Here is a 27,308-nt window from a genome sequence, read left to right as displayed (position 1 = left end):
AAAAAAAAAAAAAAAAAAATCCAAAATGATGTACCAAGAAAGAGAAATGTCAATTAAACATACTTAAATTCATTTTATACTAAAAACATCTATATTTAAATAAAAAAAAAAAAAAGTAACAAAAAGTTAAACTCATTTCATTTCAGCTAGTATGCTTGCTTAGAAGGCGGCTCATTCGTTTTTGGACATTTCCAGCCTTTTCAGCTTTAAATTAAGAGACTGCTCTATAAACTGCATGACAAATTGGCCTGTTTTGGCACACTGTATATCATAAATGGAAAAACAAGTCAGATGAATCAGGATTATTCATTAGATAAGGAAAAAAAAAAAGTGGGAAGAGTGTCTGGCATGCCTTACCTTGTTCTGTTGTCTTGGAAGGCTGTAATGATTTGGACCAATCAATCACTTAATCGAAGCTTCAGACTTGGCTCACACACGCGCACACACACTTGTAAGGTTTGCCTCTCTGGCACACGTTTTAATTACAAAAAGTTGCAAAAATAAAGGACAAAAAAGCAAAACAAAAAAAAAAAATTTCCAAATAAAAAGGCAAGCGCAGGTGTTTGCACACTGCTTTTGAAAAAAAGTGAACAGAAATACAACAAAGACTGTGGGAACGGAAGGGGAAAAAAAAAGATCAGGGAGGGATTCGGTCTGCAATTGACAGAAAGAAAAAGGTCAAAACTGAAAAGACTAGCAGACAGCAGCCCTCTCCGCACCCCAGAGGAGGACGAGGTGCGGGGAGGATGAGGAGGGCTTGGTGCAGCGTTGGGACGTGTGCTTTTTCAAAGCTGTTGAGTAGGCACAAACTTCTTGTCTCAGATCAGGTCTCGCCTTTGCTGTTAACGTTGATGGTTGGTTGCTACGCTCGTTGCGGCCTGGTTCTGTTTATTAAATCTTTGGTTAGCTCGTTTGGTTGTGTCGTGTTTCTTTAGTTTTTTTCGTTTGTAGCAGTGCAGTTCTTCGTCTTGGTCTTCAGAGTTGTTGTACCGCTGGGTCGTTTTGGGGATGTTCGTTATGTTTTCTTTTTCCTTGACGTTTCTTCTGACCGATCAATGATCTGAACTTGAAGTAGTTTTCAGATGGTACAAAAATCAATTCGGTTTCACTTCATACTGTTTTGGGGGAAAGAAAAAAAAAAAAAAGATATTAGATTATACAGATAAAGTTACATTAAATGCATTTAGTCCAACAACAACAACAAAAAGTATATTAATCTAATTCAGGTCCAGTTTATTTAACTAATTTTCCCCCACCCCACACTTTTAATATATACGATTCAACACAATCAGTCCCCTCAGCCACACTCATTTAATGTGGTTAAAACACCATGTTACTCTCCTGTTGATACACAGGCCTAAAAATAAAGTTTCCTCAGCAGCCTTATGCACAGAAGAGCAGCTGACTGAATACACACATGAGGATCAACAAGTCTCAGCGTGAACCAGCAGTTGGCTGAGTATTTATGGAATACATTCAATTCTAGCGATCAACAACTGCAGATATCCAGCATGCCAATCATTCAGTTCCCTCCGGTCTATTACACATGAGACGGGAGGATCAAAAAGCTTGATATATAGGCCAGTTCATTACTTGCGTTGACGGATCAAGTACAGGCTTAAAATCTTACCTAGCCAGACAATTTTATTTTTCAAGTTGCAATGAAACAGAAGTAGTGAAATATTGTGTTCCACAATGTGCTGTACATCCATTTGTAAAGCAGAGTGGGGACTTGGTTCTATGTATTGGTTGTTGACTGGATTCAGAGATGTGCATTGCACCCAAAAGTGGAGGCACATAAATTGTTCTCAATTAGATCTACCTTTTTCTTCCTGTAAGCATGGGCACAGCCATTTGTAAAATTTATGGGTCTGGCTTCCAGTCTCATCTGTGCCCAGCTATTTTTAGTTGTACAAAACAGCTTGTTTTGCTGTTTGATATTGCAAATTGGTGTGTCTTACCATATTATTTTAATGTATTATCTTAATTATGAGCACACTGGTTTGTAGTACAAACAATGTCACCATTTACCGCACATTGTTATTCTGGTTATTTCCCTATAGCGGATAATGAACCGGAAGTCTCACCAATAAGCTTACTTCCGTTTTGAAGAAAAAGGCAGATAATGTGCATTTAGAAAACAGACAGGGTGAAATTTTAGTTCATGCTGATTTTCAAAACATTGTAGAGAACAGGACGACTTCTCTCTCTGACCTCTAAGTTAGAAAAATAAGCAGTACCAGATAAACAAACCTTGCGAGAACATTGTGCGCCTAGCTTATTTACAGCCTCAATGTTTCAGTAAGAATTAAAGAGATTCAGCCAAAAATAAAACATGTTACATTTATGACAATAGTAATGTTGTTTCTCATGGAGAGCAGTATGTTTGGAACTACCAACCAAATATCAAGAAAACATAAATTTGTAAATTGCGATATCACATGAATTTGTACAATGTGATTCAAACATTTTTTTTTGTAAAGCAGAATGAAGGTCTTAATCCTAACAGTCAATCAGATGGCATTAAGTCATTCACAAAAATGTAAAAAAGTGTTTTCACAGCACATCATCAATCGGCCATATTGGCGGTCACTAAATACCAATGAACCAAAAACTTGCATATTTTGCAGATGATTGCTGCCGAAACCGGTCAATTATTATCATGTTCTGGGCTGTGCTAATCGGTTCGGACCGGGAAAAATTTGGGTAACTATAGACTGCCAAAGTTATAACAAATCATAGAAAAGAGTTAAAAAATTGTCAAAAGGGACCAAGGTACAAAAGGCATTTGTGGTTGGCCAAACTTAACCAGAATTTCTAGGACAAGAATCTTGACAACATTCGTGTTTGTGTTTATTTACGGATAAGTAGGTGACATATTAGGCTAATCTTAATTAATACTGCTTGTACACATCTTTACCACTCTTTAGTTTGTCGAACTTTAGTTTGTCTAAATATTGGGCCCCTTCCTGCTTACCAAATCCTTCTCTATATGATTTAGCAGCTTCCACACGGTTTTTCCGTGGTTTAGACAGCATAAATTAACAGAATAACATGTTAAGTGGTACATTAACCATGCAACCCATGCTGTTGTTTACATCCGAGTATCAGGCCGCGCATTCAGGTAACTGACCGAATCGTGACGTTGAGTGCAAACCGTCATAAAAGTGTAATGGAATTTTCATCTTTGACTTAGTTAACCGATTAAAAATGGATTAAAATGGATAAAAAGATTTTAAATGTAAATGTATAACAATAACGGAAATGGGAAAATCTGTGGAAAAACAAGTGATTTGATCCCGCCTACAGTGTACACGTTTATAGACCTCCGCGGGTGACGTCGACACCCCCGAGCGCGTGCTGCTCAGCTGCGCTTGACAGCGCCTCAAATATACAAACCACAAGCTGTAAAGTATATTGGGACCACCGTTAAGTTTCGTTATAAAAGCGAACCTGTAGATTTCTACAACATACATAAATAAAATGAGGACGTGAAACTATGTGACGCAAGCAGCGCTTGAGCAACAGCTGGGAGTGGATCCATCTGGAGCGCATCCAGAGACAAAATCACTAGCGATGCCTTTTCAGACAAGACAACTCCAACACACGCTACTCCTATGAGCATATTAGAAAGTGTACTAGAAAGATGGAGACCAACAAATGGCTAAAAGTAGAAACTAGGGCGTTGCAAACCCAAACGAGAGAATACGACCAGAGTATTTATCAATTGTTCAATATCAACTGGAATATCATAGAAATGGCCTTCGTGGGAAATTGTTTTACCAATATTTTTCTTTCAGAAGAGAAAATTCTGTAGCAAAGTTTAAACATAAACATATATATTCAATATAAAATTGCTTTAGATTTCTTAAAAATGGATTTTAATTCTTTTCCCAGGCATACAAAATTACAATTTCCAAATTCCATGATATTTCTAGGTCATCATGGCCATTGAAACACTGGTTTTAGTAAGAACTCGTTTTGAAAGCAAGTGAACTCTTTTCCTGCCCTGAAAAAACAGGGTTTAGTTGTTTAACTCAATTTACTAAGTGTCGATAAAACGGGATAGACGGTGATCCAGTCGGGCTTAAAATAAATCACTCAGCCCGACAACAAAGGCACACGGTGGCGGCTGTCGGGTCACGCTGGGCCGCCGCTGCCGCGTTGGAGCCTCGACTGGCGGTTTATTTCTTAAAAAGTGACCTTTACACAACATCTCCCACGACGGGTGTGGCAGATAAATAAGTGGGTCTTTTATTGTTCAAAACGACTCTTTGCCAGTAAGAGTGATTTAGGCGCTGGCTAACATGCTAAACCGCTAGAGCACACGCAGAGGAAACACTGCCCCCACCCTAAACCGATCAACTGTTCAAAAACACGCAGGAAAATTTAAAGCGAATGATATAAATGCACACGTCGGAAGCTTAAACGTTCAAGTAGCCATGTAAGAGTTATGTGACATCGCAACATTGAATAAATATAGAAGAAAACTCACCCCAACAGCTTTCAGCACTGTCACCAGCGCCGCCATAAGCAGCACGGCACATTACGTAGTGAGGAGCTGTGCGAACTCTCGCGATATTAAAACAGTTCCCTGTGAACTGTGGGGGACACGCCACTGGGTCAGAGGTCACAATTAAGTAACTCATTTACGTTATTCTGTAAAGTACTGCTAACCTTCCTCTATATTTTCACCGTGTTAAAATTTTAACATCAGACATTGACAGAGATTTTAAGCTTGGAGTTTCTTGTATCAGATACTAAAACTATCAACAAACCGTCCAAAACCATGTTTTTAATGTGCTTTATGGACATGCCACATGCTTTTACTATTTTAATACTTTGGAGATCCATAATACCATGGTATTCCACAATAACTGTACATTTATTAAACTATAGTAATACCATTTGTTACCACATGGCTGATCACGTAAGTAATAAGTGTCTTTGTGTAAAAAATACGTAATATCTAACATCAGAGAACAAAGTACAAAGTATGCACTGTGCCCTTCAGTAATGCACTTACATGTAATTCATGAAACAGTCTTGGTGGCAAATTTTATTAGAAAACAATAAATATTATTGTCAGACCTAATTGACAGTTTTTGATAAAAATATGAAACGTTTACAGGTTCAAGACATATTTTATAAAAGTGACAATAACATGGTCACATTGAAAGAGACTATGCTTTCTACTGCATATCAAGCCGTACAGAGAGAACAAAAAAGAAAGAAACAAATAACACTTAATATACTCTGCACACACTGATATTTTTCTTTTGTTTAATCCAAAATTGTACCTACTCTAAATAAAAAAAGAACAACTATGGTCACATTATGAGAGTATTATTCTTGTAATAACATGAATCATAAGGCACTTTCCATGGCACTCTTTTTCAGATGCAGGGATGTCGTTCCAAAAGTGTGGATGTAACACTGACTGTTGAAAAATGCTGTCTAGGGTAAGAATTCACCATCTTTCATGTTCAGGTTTAGTGAATGGTCCATTGATTGCTCAGTATTACAGTATTCACTTTAAATGAGCCAATAAAACACGAAGCAGCCAAGCATGACCCAATGACTCGCCCAGTTTAGCTCTGACCATTTCTGAATGGTGTGACTGGCCATGTAACCCTGTGTGGAAACAAAACACTGTGATAAAGCAGCTCTGACTGATGGAATTGTTTAGATTTTTATCAGTAGCTGGTTGTTTATATTAGAATTCTATACATTTTCAAATGGCATATGCATATGAAAACGCTCACCTCCTCAGCATGCATGCTGTCCATTTCAGAGTCAAACAGTGATCCCAGATATGTCAGATGGAATACTGACATCGCACTGAAGAACAGGTTAACACCATACACCCACACTGTCTACAACAGAAAAAAGAAAAAAAGACATCTCAATGTAAAAATGTCTAGAAGAAATTTCTGAGGAAATCTGTGAACTAGAGATCTTATACTGCACAAACCAAAAGAAAAAAGTTTTTATCATGAATTCAGTTGATTCTGCAGTGTAGGACAGATCACCTTCTTATTTTGGTGATGGCAGTCATTTGGGCAGCGCTTTGACAGTATACAAGCACTGAAAATAGCTGCCAGCCGCTTTCTCAGAACTGCAAGAGAAAACAAAGACAGTATTTGAGTCCTGTTGGCCAGGCCAATGATGTGACATCTATTATAGGTGTTAGAGTTTCCTACCTACTGAAATGTGTGCCATGAACTTAAAGGAGAAGTCCACTTCCAAAACAAAGATTCACATATAATGTACTCAGCCCCTTGTCATCCAAGATGTTCATGTCTTTCTTTCTTCAGTCGTAAAGAAATTATGTTATGTTTTTGAGGAAAACATTTCAGGATTTTTCTGCATTTTGTTTCTGCAGTTTAAATGCGGCTTCAAACAATCCCAAATACGGTTGTAAACGATCCCAGCCAAGGAAGAAGGGTCTTATCTAGCAAAACAATCGGTTATTTTCATAAAATAATACAATTTAAATACTTTTTAATCTCAAACGCTTTGCCTTTCTCTCCATGTCGAAAAACTCCTATCGTATTTTCTCCCTCAACTTCAAAAATCATTTCAAAATCATCCTACATCGCTGCATAAGTTCTGACCCAGTCTTTGCAACGTGAACATGCAAAGATCATCAAATAGCCTTAACAAAAAAGGTAAAACAGCGATACAGGTAGATTTCAAAGTTGAGGGAGAACATGAGATGGGAGTTTTTTGACATACCCTAACTGTCATGAACCGGAACAAAAACAGTACAAGCAGAGTAAGACAAGACGAGCGTTTGGCATTAAGAAGTATATAAATTGTATTCTTTTTATTAAAATAACCGATCGTTATGCTAGATAAAACCCTTCTTCCTCGGCTGGGATCATTTACAACCGCATTTGGGATTGTTTGAAGCCCCATTTAAACTGCATTTTGGAAGTTCAAAATCGGGGCACCATATCAGTCCATTATATGGGGAAAAATGCTGAAATGTTTTCCTCAAAAAACATAATTTCTTTACAACTGAAGAAAGAAAGACATGAACATCTTGGATGACAAGGGGGTAAGTAAATTATTTGTGAATTGTTCTGGAAGTGGAAGTGGAAGTCTGTTTTCATTTTCTTGATGGCAAGCATGCATGAATAAAATAAAATTATTGTTTACCATGTTCAACGTAAGTGATGAATCCCAAAGACAACAACACCGCCCCCAGATGAAAGCTGAGACCCTGACAAACAACATATAATTAATTATTCAAAGAAAATATACTACCATTTTAAAGTTTGGGGTCAGTGAGAGTTGTTTTTGTTTTTTTAAGTTACAACTTTTATTCAGCAAGGATGTATTAAATCAAAAATCAAAAATGACTAAATACACTCGTAATGTTACAAAAGATTTCTGTTTTAAATAAATATTGTTCTTAAAAATATTAAGCAGTTGTTTTCAACACTGATAATAAAAAGAAATGTTTCTTGAGCACCAAATTCAAATGCATATTAGAATGATTATGTGACACTGCAGACTGGAATAATTGCTGCTAAAAATTCAGCTTTGCCATCAAAGGAATAAATTACATTTTAAATATACACTGCGAGTCAGAAGTGTTTGAATATTAAGATTTAAAAAGTTTTTAAAGAAGTCTCTTCTGCTCACCAATTCTGCATTTATTTCATCCAAAATACAGCAAAAGCAGTAATATTGTGAAATATTTTTACCATTCGAAATAACTGCTTTCTATTTGAATATATTTTAAAATGTAATTTATTTCTGTGATCAAATCTAAATTTTCAGCATCATTACTCCAGTATTCATTGTCACATGATCCTTCAGAAATCATTCTAATATGATGATTTGCTGTTCAAGAAACATTTTTAGGGGCCTGGCACCTATTGTATCCGTTGGCGTTATTATTATTCCGCTTCTTCTTCTTCTTCTTCTTCTTCCTCTTCCGCCGCAAGTCTATGGCAGCCCATAGAACCGCTTGCGGGAAAGTTGTATAATTTTGCACACTGATAGAGGACAGACCCAACATTAACCATAGCAAGTTTGGAGTCTCTAACTCAAACTCTCTAGTGCCACCACTTGTCCAAACTTTCAAAAGATTTATGCTAATAACATTTGAACCGTAAGCCACACAACAAAATTTTTTTTTCCCTCTGATTCCTTGGCTTATGCCGAGTGGAATGGACACCAAAATTCAAAAATCGTACGGTTTATTTTTTTCGCTATTCTCAATTGTTCGTAAAACCTGCTTTTTCGAACTCGTCCTAGGCCGTTGCACCAATTGTCACAAAAATTGATCCAGATCATCTTCAGACCATGCTGGCAAAAAGTTATGGAATTCAAGTCGATTCGTCCAGCCGTTCACGAATAACACGCGAAAGAATTCTACGAAAAGCTAGCAAAAATCAATGTGAGGCTATATCTCCGTAACAGTTTGTCATATTGACACCAAACTTGGTGTGTGTTATAACAAGCATGACCTGAGCCTACCTGCAGTGTTTCGGTGCAGTGCCCCCTAGTGGTCAGGAGATACGAAAAATGGCTATTTTTCTTTATAACGTCTGAATGATTTGTCCAAAAATCACAAAACTGGTCTCTTTAGATTCGGTGTGTCATACCGAGTCGAACCATATCCAATTTTCCCATGTCAGCCATTTTGGGTGTCGGCCATTTTGAATTTAGCTTTAAAATGCTGTATCTTGAGAACGGATTAGCGTATCGTTTCGACATTAATTACAAAAATGTTCGGCACCATGCCCTGAATGTACATAAAAATTTTGGGGCCAGCGCCACCTTGTGGTCAAAAGTTATAACGAAATTTCAAAAAATGCTAATAACTTTTGCGTACATTAGCCTATTGAAATGAAACTGATTTTGATAGATTCCTTCGGTCATGCTGAGAACACCGATACCAATTTTGCCAATTTTGGCTGAACTTCCTGTCCGCCATTTTGATTCATGTTGAAAACCTACTTTTTCGAACTCCTCCTAGATCGTTAGTCCAATTTTCACCAAATTTGACTCAGATCATCTTCAGACCATGCTGGCAAAAAGTTATGGATTTTGTGTCGATACACGAAACCGTTTTCGTTTAGCGCATCAACGAATTTACTGGAAAGATGCCAAATTGCATCCGAGTCTGTATCTCTGCAAAGCTTTGACATATTGACACCAAATTTCATATGTGCTATTGTCACCACACTCTGACCAAGCCACATCAATTTGGTAACAGTGCCACCTATGGGTCAGAAGTAATACGCCATTCACTAAACATTAATAATGAAATTTACAAAAATGCTAATAACTTCTGATTACATTAGCCTATTGGAATGAAACTGATGCCAATAGATTCCTTGGGTCAAGTCGAGAACATTGATACCCATTATGCCGAAATTGGCCAAACTTCCTGTCCGCCATTTTGATTAATGTACAAAACCTACTTTTTCGAACTCCTCCCAGACTGTTAGTCCGATCTTCACCAAATTTGACTCAGATCATCTTCAGACTACGCTGGCAAAAAGTTATGAATTTCGTGTCGATATACGAAACCGTTTTCGTTTAGCGCATCAACAAATTTGCTGGAAAGATGCCAAACTACATCTGAGGCTGTATCTCTGCAAAGCTTTGACATAATGACGGCAAACTTTGTGTGTGTCATTGTCATTTCACACAGAACACGTCACATCAATTTGAAAACAGCACCACCTGTTGGTCAAAAGTGATAAGCCATTAAATTATATTATTGGTTGTTTTTATGATTTTTTAGCCATTTCAACTGATATCATTCTAAAATGACTTTAGTTACTCATTGTTACAGTCGGTCTGTTGCTCCTTGCCATGCTTAGCTCCTCATTCTGCCTCTGTTGTGCTTGGCCCCGCAATTGCTGCTTGCAGCTATATTTATTATTATTATCATCAATATTTAAAACAGTTAAGTAAAACTGTTTCATATTTAAAACCGTTTTTTTTTTTTTTTTTTTTCAGGATTCTTTGATAAATAGAAAGATCCGAAGATCAGCATTTATCTGAAATAAAAAGCTTTTGTAACATTATAAACTATACAAAGAAAACTATACAGGGAAGAAATGACAGAAATTAATACTTTTATTTAGCAAGGATGCTTTAAATTGATCAAAAGTGATGATAAAGATATTTATAATGTTACAAAAGGTTTCTATTTCAGATAAATGCTGTTCTTCTGAACTTTCTATTCATTAAATAAACCTGAAAAAATTCTACTCACCTGTTATATAATAATAATAATAATAATAATAATAACAACAATAAATGTTTTTGAGCAGCAAATCTGAATATTAGAATGATTATTAGTAGGATCATGTGACTGGAGTAATTCAGCTTTGAAATCATAGGTATAAATGACATTTTAAAATATATTCAAATAGAAAACACTTATTTTAAATAGTAAAAATATTTCAAAATGTTACAGTTTTTGCTGTACTTTGGATCAAATGAATGCAGGCTTGGTGAGTAGAAGAGACTTCTTTAAAAAAACGTTCAAAAACTTTTGACTGGTAGTGTATATTAGACAGAAAACAGACATTTTAAATTAATGCAGCCTTTGTGAACATAAGACCTCAACATATTTAAAAAATCTTACCAGCCAAAATTGTTTGAATAGTAATGTCAATGAATTTAGAGTTAATGTCCTACATTAACCACCAGAGGTCTCCACCTAACTACAATACCGTGAATTAGGCATTTGTCAATGATATTTATCTATATTTATAGTTTATTTATAGTTCAGTGGTAGATTACTGTTCTCTGCTGTACTATACATTTACATAATAATTGTGGGGAAAAAACACAAAATATTAAAGATGTTTTAATTTATTTCAGATTTCTGTTCATTTCTGCCAGAATTATCCACCAAATTGAACCCATCTCTACAACAACATCCTTTTTCTGAAACCTACCCCCCTCAGATGTTAGTGAATCCAAAGAGATTCACATTCACAGTATATTTTTTAACTAGCTAAACCACGGGTCACTTTAACATGGACATTTTGATGCATGGATGCCTAAAAATACCAGCTGTTATTCTTATGTACTTGCATTACTAAAGGTCAAACTGGTAATACAGCATGAATGATTTTATCTTAGCTACGCACTGAGTTACAACCCAACATGCACAACTACAATAGCTTACTAAGGTGACAAGGCATAAGCTGCCAGGGTAGGCAGCTGTGATTGAATTATCTATCCACACCAGCTGTAGACAGCAGCTTAAATCTGGGTCATGGCGTTCTGAGATAAGAAACCATCTTCATCCAGGCTGTCATGTTACAGGGAAACAGTTTTGGGGATCAGGTGTTTTTTTTACCCTTACACAAACTCAAATCTGTTTAAACAGATGGTACCTGATTCTGTGCCAAAAAACCTTCATAAAATGTTAATAACCAGAGAGCTGTAAATCATACTTACATGTAACAACGCACTGGCAGTGTAGGTCACCAAGATGGCGGGGAAAGTGCCAAGTTTGAGTGCACTTTTAAAGACGTCTGTGTGTTAAAATGTACAGGGAACATGCATATGAATGCATAACATATATGCATCTATATAATAAATCTGAATGAATACACATACATGCGTTGAGCCACTTAGACATGGGCAGATTCCAAGAAGTAACGACTTCCACCATAGACCTCGGCAATTCCACATTCATAGGTTTAGCTACTGTAATATCCCTTTGAAATGAGAAAATGTCACATTACGTCTCAACAATACTGTTATTTAACAACAAAAGAGAGATAATGCATTAGTATGTACCATTTGATGTGGTCTTTGTGCTCAGAGAATCCAGCTCCAGCCATCACAGTGGTTGTTTCACTCAAGTAGCTGACAAAATAATTGCTGAAGTGGAAGGACACCGCATTTTCATAAGCGTGAAGCCACCTGAGGACAAAAGGCCAATAAAAACAATATTATACAGAAAATGAAATAAACATTCAAGCTAGCCATTTCATTTCCTCTGGAAATAGAATCCCAATGGGGAGGGAGCGAAGGAGGGATGAACAGCTCACCTACGTGGAAGTCCATCACCGTAGATGGGAATGAAGTATGGAAAGAGATAAGGAGCAATGCAGTTGGAAATAACCAGGCAGAACTGACTCCTCAGAAAGCTCAGAGCAATCTTTCCAAACCAGCCAACGCTCTGCAGGAGATAGTAAGATAGTTACTGTATAGCAGACGTGCTCATCACCAATAAAGATTATCTTCTCTACAAAGAAAACAATTCCTTTTCCCATTTAGCATTTAAAACACATTCAATTTATTTTAATGTCAATATTTGCATATACATATAAAGACACTTTCTGAAAACTGCTTTGAAACTAAGGACACAGAGGGTAAGCAACTACAATTTTTTTTTTTTTACAAAGTTATATAAATATATATTTATACCATTCTAAAGTTTTAGAATGGTATAAATGGTATATACTAAAATATATTTTATATATATTTTTATATATATACATTTTAATAAAACAATAAAATAATTGTAATACTTTTTTAGCATAATTACTTTTAGTTTAGTGTTACGTTAATTATTTAGAAATCATTCTAATATGCTGATTTGGTGCTCAAGAAACATTTCTTAGTATTGTCAATGTTAACTACAGATATTTTTGAATATTTTTTAAAACTGTGATACATTTTTTAAATGAATATAAAGAACCGAATATGATTTATATTGTTGTTATCAAAGTGTATTTACGGTCATTTCTGAACAATTTAATGAATTCTTGCTGAATTGAAGCAAAAAAAAAAAAAAAAAAAAAAAAAAAAAAAAAAAAAAAAAAATCGTACTGACCCCAACACTGTTGTACAATGCCCTCCAAAAGTTTGGAAACACCCTTTGCAAAGTGTGGTTTTGGACGATATCAGCATAAATCCTTATCATTTTTTGGTGCAAATACATTAAAGTAACTTGACAATATCATTGAAGACCAGCAATAATAATTTTCATTTTGATTACATAATAATGGCAATATATACACATGTCAAAGTCAGACATGCCCCTTTACCAGCTGTGATGCCTGGTTACTGGTTTAAACTTGGCCCAGGTTTTTAAAAGATTTTTGGGTCAGCACACCTTAATAGCTTCAACAACTGATTGCCAATTAAGTTTAGAATACAATGAATTTAGGCCCAGATTATGCAGAGCTGTAATAGCTGCTAATGGTGGATATTTTGATGAATCGAAAATTAAATTTTTGCTATGTATAAACGATTTATGTAATAAAATATGTTTTCACAAAATTATCACAAATTAAAAAGCATTCATGCCAATATTGTCTAAAACCCCCACTTTTCTAGGGTGTTTCCAAACTTTTGGAGGGTAGTGTATATAAAATAAAGTATACACTAGGAGTCAAAAGTTTTTTAACAGTAAGTTTTTTTTTATGTTTTTTTTTTTTTTTTTGTCTCTTCTGCTCACCAAGCCTACATTTATTTAATCCAAAATACAGCAAAAGTCAGTAATATTGTGAAATATTTTTACTATTTTAAAATAACTGCTTTTTGTTTGAATATATTTTAAAATGTAAGTTAATCCTATAATCAAAGCTAAATTTTCAGCATTATTAATCCAGTCTTTAGTGTTGCATGATCTCACAGAAATCATTCTAATATGCTGATTTGCTGTTCATACTATTATTATTATTATTATTATTATTATTATTATTATTATTATTATCAATATTTAATCCAATTCCAAAGATCAGCATTTATCTGATATTAAAAGCTTCTGTAACATTATACACTATACCATTCAAAAGCTTGTAGTCAGTATATATATATATAAGAAATAATAGGAAAAAAATGATTTTATTTAGCAAGGATGCTTTGAATCAATCAAAAGTAATGATAAACATTTATTATGTTACCAAAAATTATATTTCAGATAAATGCTATTTCTGAACTCTCAATTCATAAAAAAACAAAACTGAAAAAAATTCCACTCAGCTGTTTTCAACATAATAATAATAGATGTATTTTGAGCAACAAATCAGAATATTAGAATGATTTCTGAAGGATCATGTTACTGGAGTAATGATGCTAAAAATGCAGCTTTAAAAATCACAGGAATAAATTACATTTTAAAATATATTCAAATAGAAAACAGTTATTTTAGTAAAAATTTTACTGGTTTTGCTGTATGTTGGATCAGATAAATGCAGACTTGGTGAGCAAAAGAGACTTCTGAAATATTCAAATAATACACATAGAGAGAGCTCACAGATGTGAAATAATTATAAAAAAAAAAAGAATAAATATGAAATGATTTATAATAAATGAAAAAGTAGGTATATTATTTTTACAAAATTGTATTTACCATTTTGCGCCCATTAATTGCATCTGTGTAGCGGGCGAAACTGATCCATGGCCCAAAGATGACAGTTCCCGCAAAGAAGAGGTATCCCATGAACTCCAGCGGGGGAAGGAAAAGAAGACACAATGCCTCGATCAAGGTCAAAAGCCAGAGAGATGGCCTTCATAGCCACCACCATCTGAGAGCCTGGACACAACCCAAACAGGCCATACAGCAGATGTGACACCATAATGAGTGTCATTTGATTAAATTACTAACTATGAAAACTGAGCTTGAATAAAATTCAATGAAGACACACCTCTCATCTTATGCCAGGTCTCTGCGTCTATCATGTGTAGCTCTCTACAATAAAAACAAATAAAATATGTGACCACTTGTGATTGTGCATCCTAATAAGTTTTTCCATTTTCAACCAGTTTTCTATGTTCATTAAGCCCTATCTATAAAAATGCAGTCATATGGAAGTGGATGACAGACCCCATCAGCATGTAAATGAGGATGACGACGGAAAGGAAGACTCCTCGGATGCTGGAGTTTATGCTGAGGAGCAGGATGAGGTAGCAAAGGAGGCACAGGATAATCACCCACATCATGTGCAGCTCAAAGAACACGTACAACACGTACAAGCCGCCCGCCAGCGAGCTCAGATGCTTCACATGACATGAGACACCTGTCAAAGAGGGAAACAGCATCAGCATACCACATCAAGACTCAACAGATGGACCCATTCAGCAACACGAGTTGGATATAACAAGATCAAGTGTGAAGATTTTCGCTACAACACACGTTTGTGTCAAACAGATGACAAAAAGCGTTGATGTTAGCCATACAAGAATCAACTGTGCCATGTTCCCATCCTTTGGGGGGAAGACTGTGTCAGCTGAACAGGTGTTTGAGAGCTGGTGTTGTGTATGATCGACTCACCTAGTCTACAGATGACCCGACACAGCAGGCAGACGAGCAGAAGCTGCCAGACCTGCTCTAAACCCTGCTGGGCAGTGGGCAGCACACAGCCCTCTGCTAGAGCCTGCAGGAACTCCATACGCCCGAAGGAATCCATTATAATGTCCCTGGAATGTTGTTACACACAGACAGGGTCTACAGAAGAAAAAGAGAGTATTATTTTATTGTACGATTATTGGATAGTTTTATCACAGAGCTCAACAATAGGGATGGCCTGAGGCTAATGTGAGGCAATTTTAGGCCAGCTGATGGAAATGTCACTGGAGCTGCATTATCACAAAATCCCATATTTGTTGACCTTGAACATGTGTTTTTATGCCTTGCAAAGAATATATTAGGTTTTCAGAGATGCTGTGATTTTTATGCAAATGTGATTATTTAAATACACTACCAGCCAAAAGTTTTTGAACAGTAAGATTTTTAATGTTTTTTTAAAGAAGTCTATTCTGCTCACCAAGCATGTTTATTTGCTCAAAGGTACAGCAAAAACACTAACATTTTGAAATATTTTTTACTATTAAAAATAATAAAATAACTGTTTTCTACTTGAATAGATTTTAAAATGTAATTTATTTCTGTCATTTTAAAGCTGATTTTTTTTTAGCATCATTACTCCAGTCACATGATCCTTCAGAAATTCTAATATTCTGATTTGATACTTTAAAAACATTTATTGTAATTATTATATTAAAAACAGCTGAGTAAAATTATTTCAGGTTTCTTTGATGAATAGAAAGTTCAGAAGCACAGCATTTATCTAAAATAGAAATCTTTTGTAACATTATAAAGATCTTTTGATCAATGTAATTATTAATTTCTATAATCCTCCCCTTTTTATTTCAGATAAATGCTGATCTTTAGATTCATCAAAGAATCCTGAGGAAAATGTACTTAACTGTTTTAAATATTGATAATAATAATAAATGTTTCTTAAACAGCAAATCAGCATATTAGAATGATTTCTGAAGGGTCATGTGACATTGAAGACTGGAGTAATGATGCTGAAAATTTAGCTTTGTTTACACAGGAATAAATTATACTTTAAAATATATTTAAGTAGAAAACAGTTATTTTAAATAGTAAAAATATTCCAAAATGTTACCGTTTTGCTGTACTTTGGATACAAAAAAAAATGCAGGCATGAAACATGAAACATGAAAAATATTACTGTTTAAAAACTTTTGACTGGTAGTATATGTATTTAATATTATAATATGATTTATTTTTATTATTTGTAGTGTTTTATCTATTATTTTGCTTATGGGTAAAATCTTTAAAATATCTTTTACATGAAAAAATTTTGGCTGGGAAAGTAAATATCTGAACTACTGGGCAAACAGGGAAAAAAATCATTGCGCAAAACCAGTCAATAAACTCAATGTAATTGCTGAGACAGACAGGGACAGAGCATTCTGGAATGACCTTTTCAAGTTCCCCTGAGTCTTGCATGAAAACCGGGCCAGTCTGTGTTCATATAACATCCCCTTCATTCCTAAACAGAGGTTATATATTACAACGACGAGCTTTACCTTACTGACTAATGTTACATCACTGACTATCTGAGCTTGCGTGTGATTTAGTAGCACTTCGTTTTTTTATCCGTATAGGAATGTTGTTAGATTACAGTTCCTGTCTCTAAACATTGCAGCCATTGCATCGTGCTATACTAGTATTACTAGTATTAACTACAAATTCATGAACTTGAGACTGAGTTCTACGAGCTGTTGCAGCGAGATTGCAGGTAGAGTGTTAGATTACGAGGGAAGAGCTCACTGCTGCACTTTCACGCGATTCTTACCGATCTCCAGGAGCACACAAATATCCTGTGCTACAACCGCACACCCGGAAGTAGGATGAGACTTTTTCCAGTTAAATGTGTCGTCCAGCTCATCCAGGTGTCCTTTCCATTCCGTTAGCACGACTATAAACATCTGCAAGACTCAGTGGAGAAACGCAACCTCTGTCGTCTTATAAACATCCCGGAGTTCAACCAAACTTGACTCCAGCGTGCTGCGTTTACTGTTCACTTCCTCCGCAGAGCCGGTGGAGGTGCTGGAGTGCCTGTGATTTATGATGGGATGCACTGATAATGCATTCCATTCCCTTTCTGTTTTCCTTTTGATTCATTTATGATCAAACCCATTAAAAAGTCATTCGAGTCTTCTCTTATCTTTTCCCAGCCCGTTTTCTTCTGAATTATAGAAGTTCTTGAAATGACCCAGGACTGAGATTTTATTTATTATTTTCCAGAAATTGGATTGCTTATTGTTTTTGCTTATTGAAGAAATTCTGTTTATGTACTATATATTGGGGAGGCTCAATATAGGTCAAATTTCCCCCTTTCTTTAGCAGTTGTTCTACGTTGGTTTCAAACACCTACATCAAAATTATTTCTGAAATAATGGTTTTCAATTTTTTTTAATTATTTCCCATAAACAAAAAATGATATTTTTGTACGACTACAGTTTTAATAAATGTCAGGTTGTTGTAGTCTATATTAATAATACCTAATGATATATAGATTTTTTTTTTTTTTGTTATCTTTCAGTCATGCCAATATAATAGTGCCTAGACTAAAATAACGTATATATATATATATATATATATATATATATATATATATATATAAAGGTGGAGGTGAGGTAAACATATATATATACGTTTGCATTATACATTATATTTTCACGTAAGCGATAGGTGCTTGCAACCAGTAATCACTTTTGCCTGGGGACGTAACCATAGCAACAGCTGCCTCACGTGGTATCCAAAAAAAAATTGTATGTATGTATCATTATTTATTTATTTATTTAATATTATTGGCTACATTTATTGTATCACTTAAATAGTTTTTGGTGGGGTATGTATTTTGTAATATAAACAGCTGTAAGAAGTCGATCTGAATGATTAAAATTATAATAATTTTAAATCTAAATTATTAATTCGCATAATGAAAGCAAACAAGCTAGTCTTGAGCAATAAACAATTATTTTCAGTAACTACTGGAGGCACTAAACAGAACAATATTCTTGTTGAGTCACGCACCGTGTAATTCTTTTGAATCTTTTTATCGAGCAATAGCTTTGATGAATTAATTACACCCACACAATTAAACGCATTTTCATGATTTGTATGTTATTTTTAGGCGGTGTGTCTCCTGCTGTGGCTGATTTAGGGTTGCACTATAACTCTGACTGAGCTACAAGTGAGACACGGGAACACCGTGACACTTGTTTCCATGGTAATTGTTCATATGACACTGGACAAGCTCAGTCTAAATTTAGTTCCTATATGCAAGACTGCTGTCTCTCATTCCCCTGGAAACCTTTTGTAATTGTAAATGTCACTGGCTGCACTGACAGTTGAAAGCAACGTCATAAATGTAAAGATTCATGTTCATTTAATCTTGACGAAAATCAGCTGGGTGGTTAGATGCAAGTCACGTAAGGATAAAATAATAGGTCTAGTTGATTAAGGTACATGCGAGATAAGGGAATTCAGATAGTGATCATGGCAAAATGCACAAGAAAAATGGGAAGAAGATATGGTAAGGTGCATTTCACAGTATTTCAGGAAAAAAAAAACTCCATAAAAGCGGTTGGGCAATGAGCAACGCCCTATAATCTATTTATTATTCTATCAAAACATAAACAAACAAACAAACAAACAGAAAGAAAGAACAGTCAAACTAAGTCAAGATACATTTCTAATTTGACAAAATGATGAAGCAATTAGACACCCACTATGCCCTCCAGCTGAGAAAGTATGTAGTTACAGCTGCTGTGCGCTGGATGTCACACTTTTCACTACAAAAGGATTTGGCTTTTACAACGTCTTGTAACGACTTACATTTCCACTTGTATTTTTAAATTTTTTTACATTTGTATTTGAGTTATTGTGTTTTTTTTTTTTTTTTTTCTAATTGTATTTTTTTTGTATCTGTGCACTTGTTATTCTGTGTAGAAAATCCAGTAAAGCAAATAAATAAATAAATAAATAAAATAAAATAAAAATTACTGACTTTTCTCTAATGAAGTATGCAGGACTTTAGAGGGTTCCACTTATGTCACGATTTGGTCTGTATTCGGATGTAAACAACAGCATGGACTGCACGGTAACTACTGAATACGTTTGTTCCGTTAATTTATGCTGTCTAAACCAAGGAAAAATCGCGTGGAAGCTATATCATATAGAGAAAGACTTAGTAAATAGAAAAGGCCCCAATAATTTGACAAACTGAAGTTAATAGGTGTTAAAGATACATACGAGTATGTACGATTATTTAAGATATTAGCCTAATATTTTACCCACCTGACCGGAAATAATAAGAACAAACACGAATGTTGTCAAGGTTCTTGCCTTGGAAATCCTGGTTCAGTTTGGCCAACCAAAAATGCCTTTTGTTCCTCAGACAGTTTTTTTGCATTCTTTGCCTTGATTTTTGTAACTTTTGTCTATAGTACTCCAAATGTTTTTTCCCAGTCCGACCGATTAGTACAGCCCAAAATATGACAATAATTGACCATTTTCAGCACCAATAATCAGCAAAATATGCAAGTTTTGTTCAGTTCAGTGGCATTGTTTACATTCAGTGCCGCCAATATGGCCGATTGATGACGTGTCCTGAAAACACATGCTGCGTCCGAAATCGCATACTGCTTAAGTAGGTACTACATTTAAATATGAACGTACTACCCGACCGTTAAAAAGTACGTTCTATATAGTATGAATGTGGGTAGTATGAATGGAATTCGGACATACTACATCCGCCATATTGATGTTGTCACGTGTCATGCTTCGTCACAACAGCGCGAAAATTTAAAGAAACTGCTCCGCTGCACGAACACCAGCACCGGCAATGATCGGCGTTTTAACGTTGATTGGACAGACAGCTCAGAGAAGGCATCGGTCAGCTGCTCGCAAGATCACGCCTTCGTAGACAGCTTCTAGATTATTTATCAAATAACGTTTCGATTTACAATGTTTAAACTTTCAATAAGTCATCCGTTTATTTAGATTGTGTTAAACAAGTGTCATTTAATCACAATAATCAACGTTTTTTCCTGAGGTATTTACACTTGAAATGAGCCGCGTCTCCACTTTTCGAATATGACACCTCCTCTCCCGGAGCCTCATGGGATAGGAAAGTGTCCATGGTATGCGTACTACAGAATTCGGGCGGAAGCAGTAGGTCATCCGGGTACTTCTCGCCTACTGAATTTCGAATACTATGAATTCGGACATACTACTCGCCTCGCATACTGTTTTTCGCGTACTATATAGTAGGGAAGTATGCGATTTCGGACGCAGCAACACTGTTGCACTAATGAACCGGAAGTCTCGCTCATAGGCTTATGTAGGCGTTGACGAATAAGGTGGATATACTGTTTGATCTGTGCTTATTTCTGTCCTGATACAGACCACTCGACCAATAATATGACAGAATATTCTATCCAATGGTATTTTAATGATATTTAAATGGTTTGAATTTAAAAACATGTTGATTAATTTATTACAAACATGCAGCTTTTCACTTTTAAAGGAACACTCCACTTTTTTTTGAAAATAGGTTTATTTTCCAACTCCCTTAATGTTAAACAGTTGAGTTTTACTGTTTTCGAATTCATTTAGTCAATCTCTGGGTCTGGCAGTAGCACTTTTAGCATAGCTTAGCATAGATCATTGAATCCGATTAGACCGATAGCATCTCGCTCAAAAAATGACCAAAGGGTTTCGATATGTTTCCTATATAAAACCTCTTTAGACTCTTCTGTAGTTACATCGTGTACAAAGACGGATGAAAAATGAAAAGTTGCGATTTTCTAGGCTGATATGTCTAGGAACTATACTCTCATTTCGGCGTAATAATCAAGGAACTTTGCTGCCGTACCATGCGTGCAGCAGTGCGCTGCGTAATATCATTGCACCTGCAGCACCTGTGGTACGGCAGCAAAGATTATTACGCCGAAATGAGAGTATAGTTCCTAGCCATATCAGCTTAGAAAATCGCAACTTTTCATTTTCCGCCATCATTATATATGGTCATTTTTGAGCGAGATGCTATCGGTCTAATCAGATTCATGGTCTATGCTAAGCTATGCTAAAAGTGCTACCGCCAGACCCGGAGATCGGCTGAATGGATTCGAAAACAGTAAAACTCAACTGTTTAGGGGAGTTGGAAAATGAGCCTATTTTCAAAAAAAGTGGAGTGTCCTTTAAAAGACGTTTATGAGGGTAGTGGTGTAGATTTCTTGTGATGAGCTGTTTGAACTCTCATTCTGATGGCACCCATTCACTGCAAAGGAACCATTGTTGAGCAAGTCATGTAATGCTAAATTTCTCCAAATCTGTTCCAATTAAGAAACTAATCTACATCTCGAATGGTCCAAGGGTGAACAAATTTCAAGCAAATTTAAATTTTCAGCCAAACTATTCCTTTAACCTGCGACTTTAATTTCAGGTTGCATGGAACAACTCCTTTCTTGCAGTTCTGTCGATCTATACACCTGGGGATTTGAGCTAAGGTTCGTTCCCAGCAGCTAAATCCACGTACCCTTCCCCCACTATGACCCATATGAGACAGGTACGGGCCTTGATGAATTAGGCCCTGAATCTCAGCTCCATCCTGAACCTCTGCAATCTGGAACGCATGTGAGAACCTAACGTGATGTGAATGACACACATCAGCTGAGCAGGGTAAAAAAAATTAATTACAAACCAACGTGTTTGCCAGCCAGTGGGACGAGTTTGCCTCATACAGATGTGAGATGGGAATGTATTGGGCATGCTGGGTAATTAAATGAACTGCGCTGTGCCGCCCTTGGAGGGAGGACGTGGCTTGAAGCCCTGGGGGTGGCCGACGGAGTTCTGCTTATTGCCTCTCTGCCCTCCAGAGAGACGAGAGGTGCCCTTATTTACGAGCAGTTTGGCTCAATAATAGAGGAGAGGTGGAATTGATCATATCTGTCTGGGTCAAAAGGTCTCTGTTGATTCGAGATGTAGCACACAAGTAATCCGACTTTGCTCGATAATCATGTGAAACTAGTGTATTTGTGAAATAATGCAAAAAATAAACCAATAAATATGAAATCTAAATTAAAACTTACCTGATAATTATGTATAAATGGACAAAGCATCATCCATAGGGAGATGAAACACTTTACGGATCAATCCGTCCCTAAAGAATATTAGGTTGAGCCACAAACCACAATTACACATTTGGTTCACCACGTTCCTCCTCCCCCATTCTCCATCCTCCCCCAATCCATTCTCCATCTTGTCCATTTCACATACCTCCAGGCTCCTTGCATGTATCCCATCCCCCCAAAAAGCAATGAGAGGAACAGATATTTTATAATGCAATGTGATTGTGTTGTGTTGATGAATACTGGAAGATCTGGTCAAGCGTCAGGTTTAAGATTGCATCTGGTTGTTGAATGACTCTCCATACAGAATAATAGCTTGTAAACTGTGATGTCTTCGTTGCAGGTTGTGAGACGTTAAAGATCCTCTTCCTCTCCATCGACTGACCTCTCCCTCAGATATAAATCTTCGGAGGAGTTCTGCCACTGGCTTGAGTTATGTCTGCGCCTGCGCCTCTCACAGTAAGAAATATTAACATGAGCAGTGAAAAATTCAGATGAATTGTGAGCATATTTATCTCTATATCACTTCATTCCAAGGCCAACGAGATCTTTCAGTTTTAGAATAATTTTGAGCTGTGGGATTTCTAATTATACATTCAGTTAAGGCATGTAACTATGAACTGAATGTGAAAACCAATCTGTTTCACTTTTTTGCTTTGCTGGCTAAATTTATTGCAACTTAAATTGATAAACTCTTGCACGTTAACTGGAGTGTGCTTGCACGTGATTTATCCTCAGGCTGTTTTCTGGAGAATCTCCTCCCCCTCTGAGATAGAGAAAGGCTGAGTTTTCATTAAGATTGCTGAGGAATTTTCTTCACAACAGGGCTCCATATTTGCTCATTGCTGGAAGCTTAATGAATTTACATGAGATTTGAATGAGTTAATGAATTTTCTCAACACGTCCCATGGGTTTGCGGAGACCCTGTGGATTCATGTACGACAACTGTGCATTTCAACACAACTTTTCATTAAGGATGTTGCGTTGTAAACTTTAACCTTTACAAGCTTTGTACAGAAACATACTTTACATATTAAAATGAAACATTATTGTTTTATTAAAACACTTCGTTACCTGTCAAAATGATTTTTTTTTTTTAAATTAACACTTGATTAAATTGATCAATCAATTAAAAATGAGAGTAAAAATATTAAAAAATATAGCTGCAAGCAGCAATTGACCATATGCATGGATTTCTTCCTTATTTTAGACAAGCCTGCTCAGTCATTTCCAGTCAAATGTACTGTACCGTAATAGGAGTGACCTTTGCTCGTTTTCTCTATATAATCCATTCATGATTCAGGGAAAAGCTTTGTTTGTCTAAGAGGACCAAACGTCCATGTATACCTTTCAAAAATGACAAACGCAAGTGTAAAAACTTAAAAAGTATTTAAAAAAATTCACCCTTATAATCTGTGTCTGAGCTTATTTATTCATTTATTTATTTTAATGACTTTCTGCACTTGCTATACTATATACTTTTGCTGTGGTAAAAGTACTAAAATTTGCTATACTAGTAATGTTATAATAAATCGAAAAGCATGAATTGAAAAAAAAAGGAGTTCAAATGGCAGCTGCAGCCAATGAGTTGCCATCTTCTGGTTATAAGGGTAATTTCATGTTATTTTCATCTTAAAAAGTCGTTTTTCGTGAAAAGACATTTTTTCATGTCGTCTTTATGAATGAAAAGTGAATCTTTGAAGTGAATTTTACTGCACAGCTGTAGAGTTGAAAATAATATTAAAATATTAGAATATTAGATTTTAAAAATGTGAATGACTATGAAGGCAAGTTATTGGTTATCAAGATTAAGATGTCCTTGAAGAGAAGCATCTCTAGCTTGCTAATGTTAGCCTAAACAGTTATGATAGTCTTTAGCTGTCAGCATTTAATTGTACAACTACATGTCTAGGTACACTTCTGGGATTACCAGGCGCTGCATTTTACATTATATGTTGTTAAATAATATGGAACTGAATGTTCATGCCGCTATCATTATTTATATGTTGCAATTATTTTTTTTTTTTCAGTTTCTGATAAGGCAGGAGAAGAGTCTCAAGAGTCTCCACCTATATATATAGCACATATAAAATGAACTACACCAGAAATTTACGAGCCTGCTTATCATTATGTGGAAGTTCTAAAAAATGCTCCGTGCATATGGTCAATTAAGGAGCCAAGTCCCAATGCTGCCTCTGCACACCTGTCTGCAAATAAGCAGCCCTGAACACCTTGATTAATTGGTTCAGGTGTATTTGATTAGAGTTAAAGCTCTTCAGTATAGTAGCTATCCAGGGTATTAAAGACATTTGTTGATTTGTTGAAAGCAGTAAGCCCTGTGAAGTTTACAGTGAATTTATAACAGCTAACGGGCATTAGTCGAGTGGCTATAACCCCCTTAGCTGTTATAAATTCACTGTAAACCACGGCTTCACGGGGCTTTTATAAAACGGTTATTCCATATACGTAGTAAGGTTTCACAAAATAAAACAGCAAATAAAGTGTAATGATATTAAGAAAAATAGTATACTTCCACCAAACAACGTAGTTCCTCAGTAACATTACAGTAATTAAGTTCCTCAGTAATTGCCAAGCAGCACACAAAAGTAAACAAAGGTGTATGTTTGTAAAGTAATTTACAACAGCTTCGAACACAGCTCAACCAATCAGAATCAAGGATCGGAACTATCCGTTGTATAAACAGAATTTTACTACAAAACTCAAAATGGCTGATGCCCAAAAAGACTGACATAGGAACATTAGATGTAGAGGAATCGTTTGATTCTGTCTGCTGTTCCAAATCTAACGAGAGCAATCTTATGAATTTTGGCCAATCCGTAGAAGTTATATGAAGAAATGTAAATTCTTTAAAGCTTTAGACCAGTAGGTGGCGCTGTGCAGAAGGTATTCATGTGCCTTCAAGTCATGCTTATTATAACATGTACCAAGTTTGGTCAGAATCCGCTAAGGCATTGTGGAGATCATCATGTCCTCATGTCCATTTTTGCACAAACTTCATCAAATTCATTAACATGCTTTATGAAAACGGTTTGGTATATCAAAAAGCTTTTGATAACTTATTGCCAGAGAAGCTCTGAAAATGATCTGAACCAATTTTGGTGAAAACTGGACAAACTATCTAGGATGAGCTCAAAAAAGTAGATTTTTTCAGAAAATTCAAAATTGCAAAAAAATCTTGACTGTAGAAATTTTTGGTATGTATTCGACTCGGAATGAACCAAGGAATCAGAGGAAAAAAAGAACTCTTCTTTTAAACGTTACAGTTTAAACGTAACGTTTCTCTCCAAATTTGCTGTGTTTAATGATTAGACTGACTTCTATCTGTGTGCCAAATTTCATAACTTTCCCAGATTGCCATAGACTCCCTGAAGTAGAAGCGGAAGAAGAAGAACAAGAAGAAGAGTGCTTGGCCCTTAAGATTTCCACTTCAAATGCTGTTTTGAACTTCTATTCATCAAAGAATCCTGAAAATATGTATCATAGCTTGTACAAAAATATTGAGCAGCACAGCTGAAAATAAATGTTTCTTGATCACCAAATCAATATATTAGATATTATAATGATTTCTAAAGGATCATGTGACACTGAAGATGGAGTAATGAAATGCTGAACAACCAGCTTTACCATCACAGGAATTTTGAAATATAATAAAATAGAAAGTATATTAAATGATTATTTTAAATTGTAATATTTCACAACATGTTGTTTTTGTATATAACATTGACATATTTCAAAAGACACATTAAAAAATTTTGCACTTATTTTATTTAAATGTATGGAATAATAAAGTCAGTGTAAAGGCAATTCAGAGAACTGTTTCTGAACACATTATAAATGTTGGAAATTAGGGATGCACGATATTGGTTTTTTTGCCGATATCCGATATCCGATATGCCGATATACTCATTTTGGCCAATAGCCAATGTGGATACCGATACATTTCCTTTTGTTTGGAAGCAACACCAGGTCTCTCATGTGCGGGAATCATAAGCTAATTTTTATACATTTTGGTTAGTGTTTAACAAGAACTTATTTGTTATATATCAATCACTGCATTTTTTTTTCTTCTTCTCAGAAAAATGCAGTGGTAACCTTAACATTTGTAGATGGTCTAAAGTAAAACAGTTGTAAAAATTCTGAAAAATCTTTTAGAGCTCATAATTTGTTAAAAAAAAACCCAAATCATTACACATTAATGAATGTGTCATTCCGTACATGCATTCTCAGATTAAATGCAGCAATCCAAAAAGGTGACTGCAATCATCATTCAGGCAAAACTTTGTTTCAAGAATGAGCCACACTGCTGACGTGATCTAATCGCGAGCACACCCTAAGCACATGTGAGTTATTCATTCCAAATTTTCCACATTTCCACATTTTCTGTGGTGTGACACACATATTTAATACTGCATTATACAGACTTTAAATGGTAAATCCTGTCATTATTCACTTTTCTTAAAAGAATCATATTGGTGGCTTTTTAAAAAGTATGATTTCTGAAGCTTAAAAGCCTCAGATACTGAAGAAAGATCAGTACAGTCCAGAAATAGTGTCACATGGGTTTTGAATAACATGAGAGTGGGAAGAAAATGGCAGATTTTTCATTTTTGCCTGAACTGTGCCTTTAATTATAGAGACAGAAACAGGTGCCTTCCCATCCTTGAGGCAGTAATCCATAACTGCACTCCTGAAGTGTATAATTTCTCCTCACCCGCTGCAGATCCCACCAACGCTGACCTCTTATCATTGTCTCTCAGACTTCAATAACTGCTTCTGTACCATCTCCGTATTATTCTCTCTGTTGCTCTTCTGAAAGCACTGAGCTTGTT

General features: G+C 35.6%; 1 protein-coding gene across 1 annotated transcript; it reads right to left on the bottom strand.

The window, feature by feature from the left end:
• Positions 1 to 5,091: 5,091 nt before the first annotated feature.
• porcnl (porcupine O-acyltransferase like) lies at positions 5,092 to 17,360 on the bottom strand. Its single transcript, XM_051118147.1, is given in 14 exon segments — positions 5,092 to 5,634; positions 5,766 to 5,876; positions 6,033 to 6,118; positions 7,165 to 7,228; positions 11,446 to 11,522; positions 11,608 to 11,708; positions 11,791 to 11,916; positions 12,045 to 12,175; positions 14,357 to 14,458; positions 14,460 to 14,539; positions 14,652 to 14,695; positions 14,831 to 15,023; positions 15,278 to 15,451; positions 17,115 to 17,360. Coding segments are annotated over 13 exon segments (1,350 nt in total). The 5' UTR covers positions 15,414 to 15,451; positions 17,115 to 17,360; the 3' UTR covers positions 5,092 to 5,535.
• Positions 17,361 to 27,308: the final 9,948 nt, after the last annotated feature.

The sequence above is a fragment of the Labeo rohita genome, chromosome 8 (assembly GCF_022985175.1).
Source record: "Labeo rohita strain BAU-BD-2019 chromosome 8, IGBB_LRoh.1.0, whole genome shotgun sequence".
NCBI classification, from domain to species: Eukaryota; Metazoa; Chordata; class Actinopteri; order Cypriniformes; family Cyprinidae; genus Labeo; species Labeo rohita.
The sequence above is the reverse complement of the archived record's forward strand: the minus strand, read 5'-3'. Positions and strand labels throughout refer to the sequence as shown.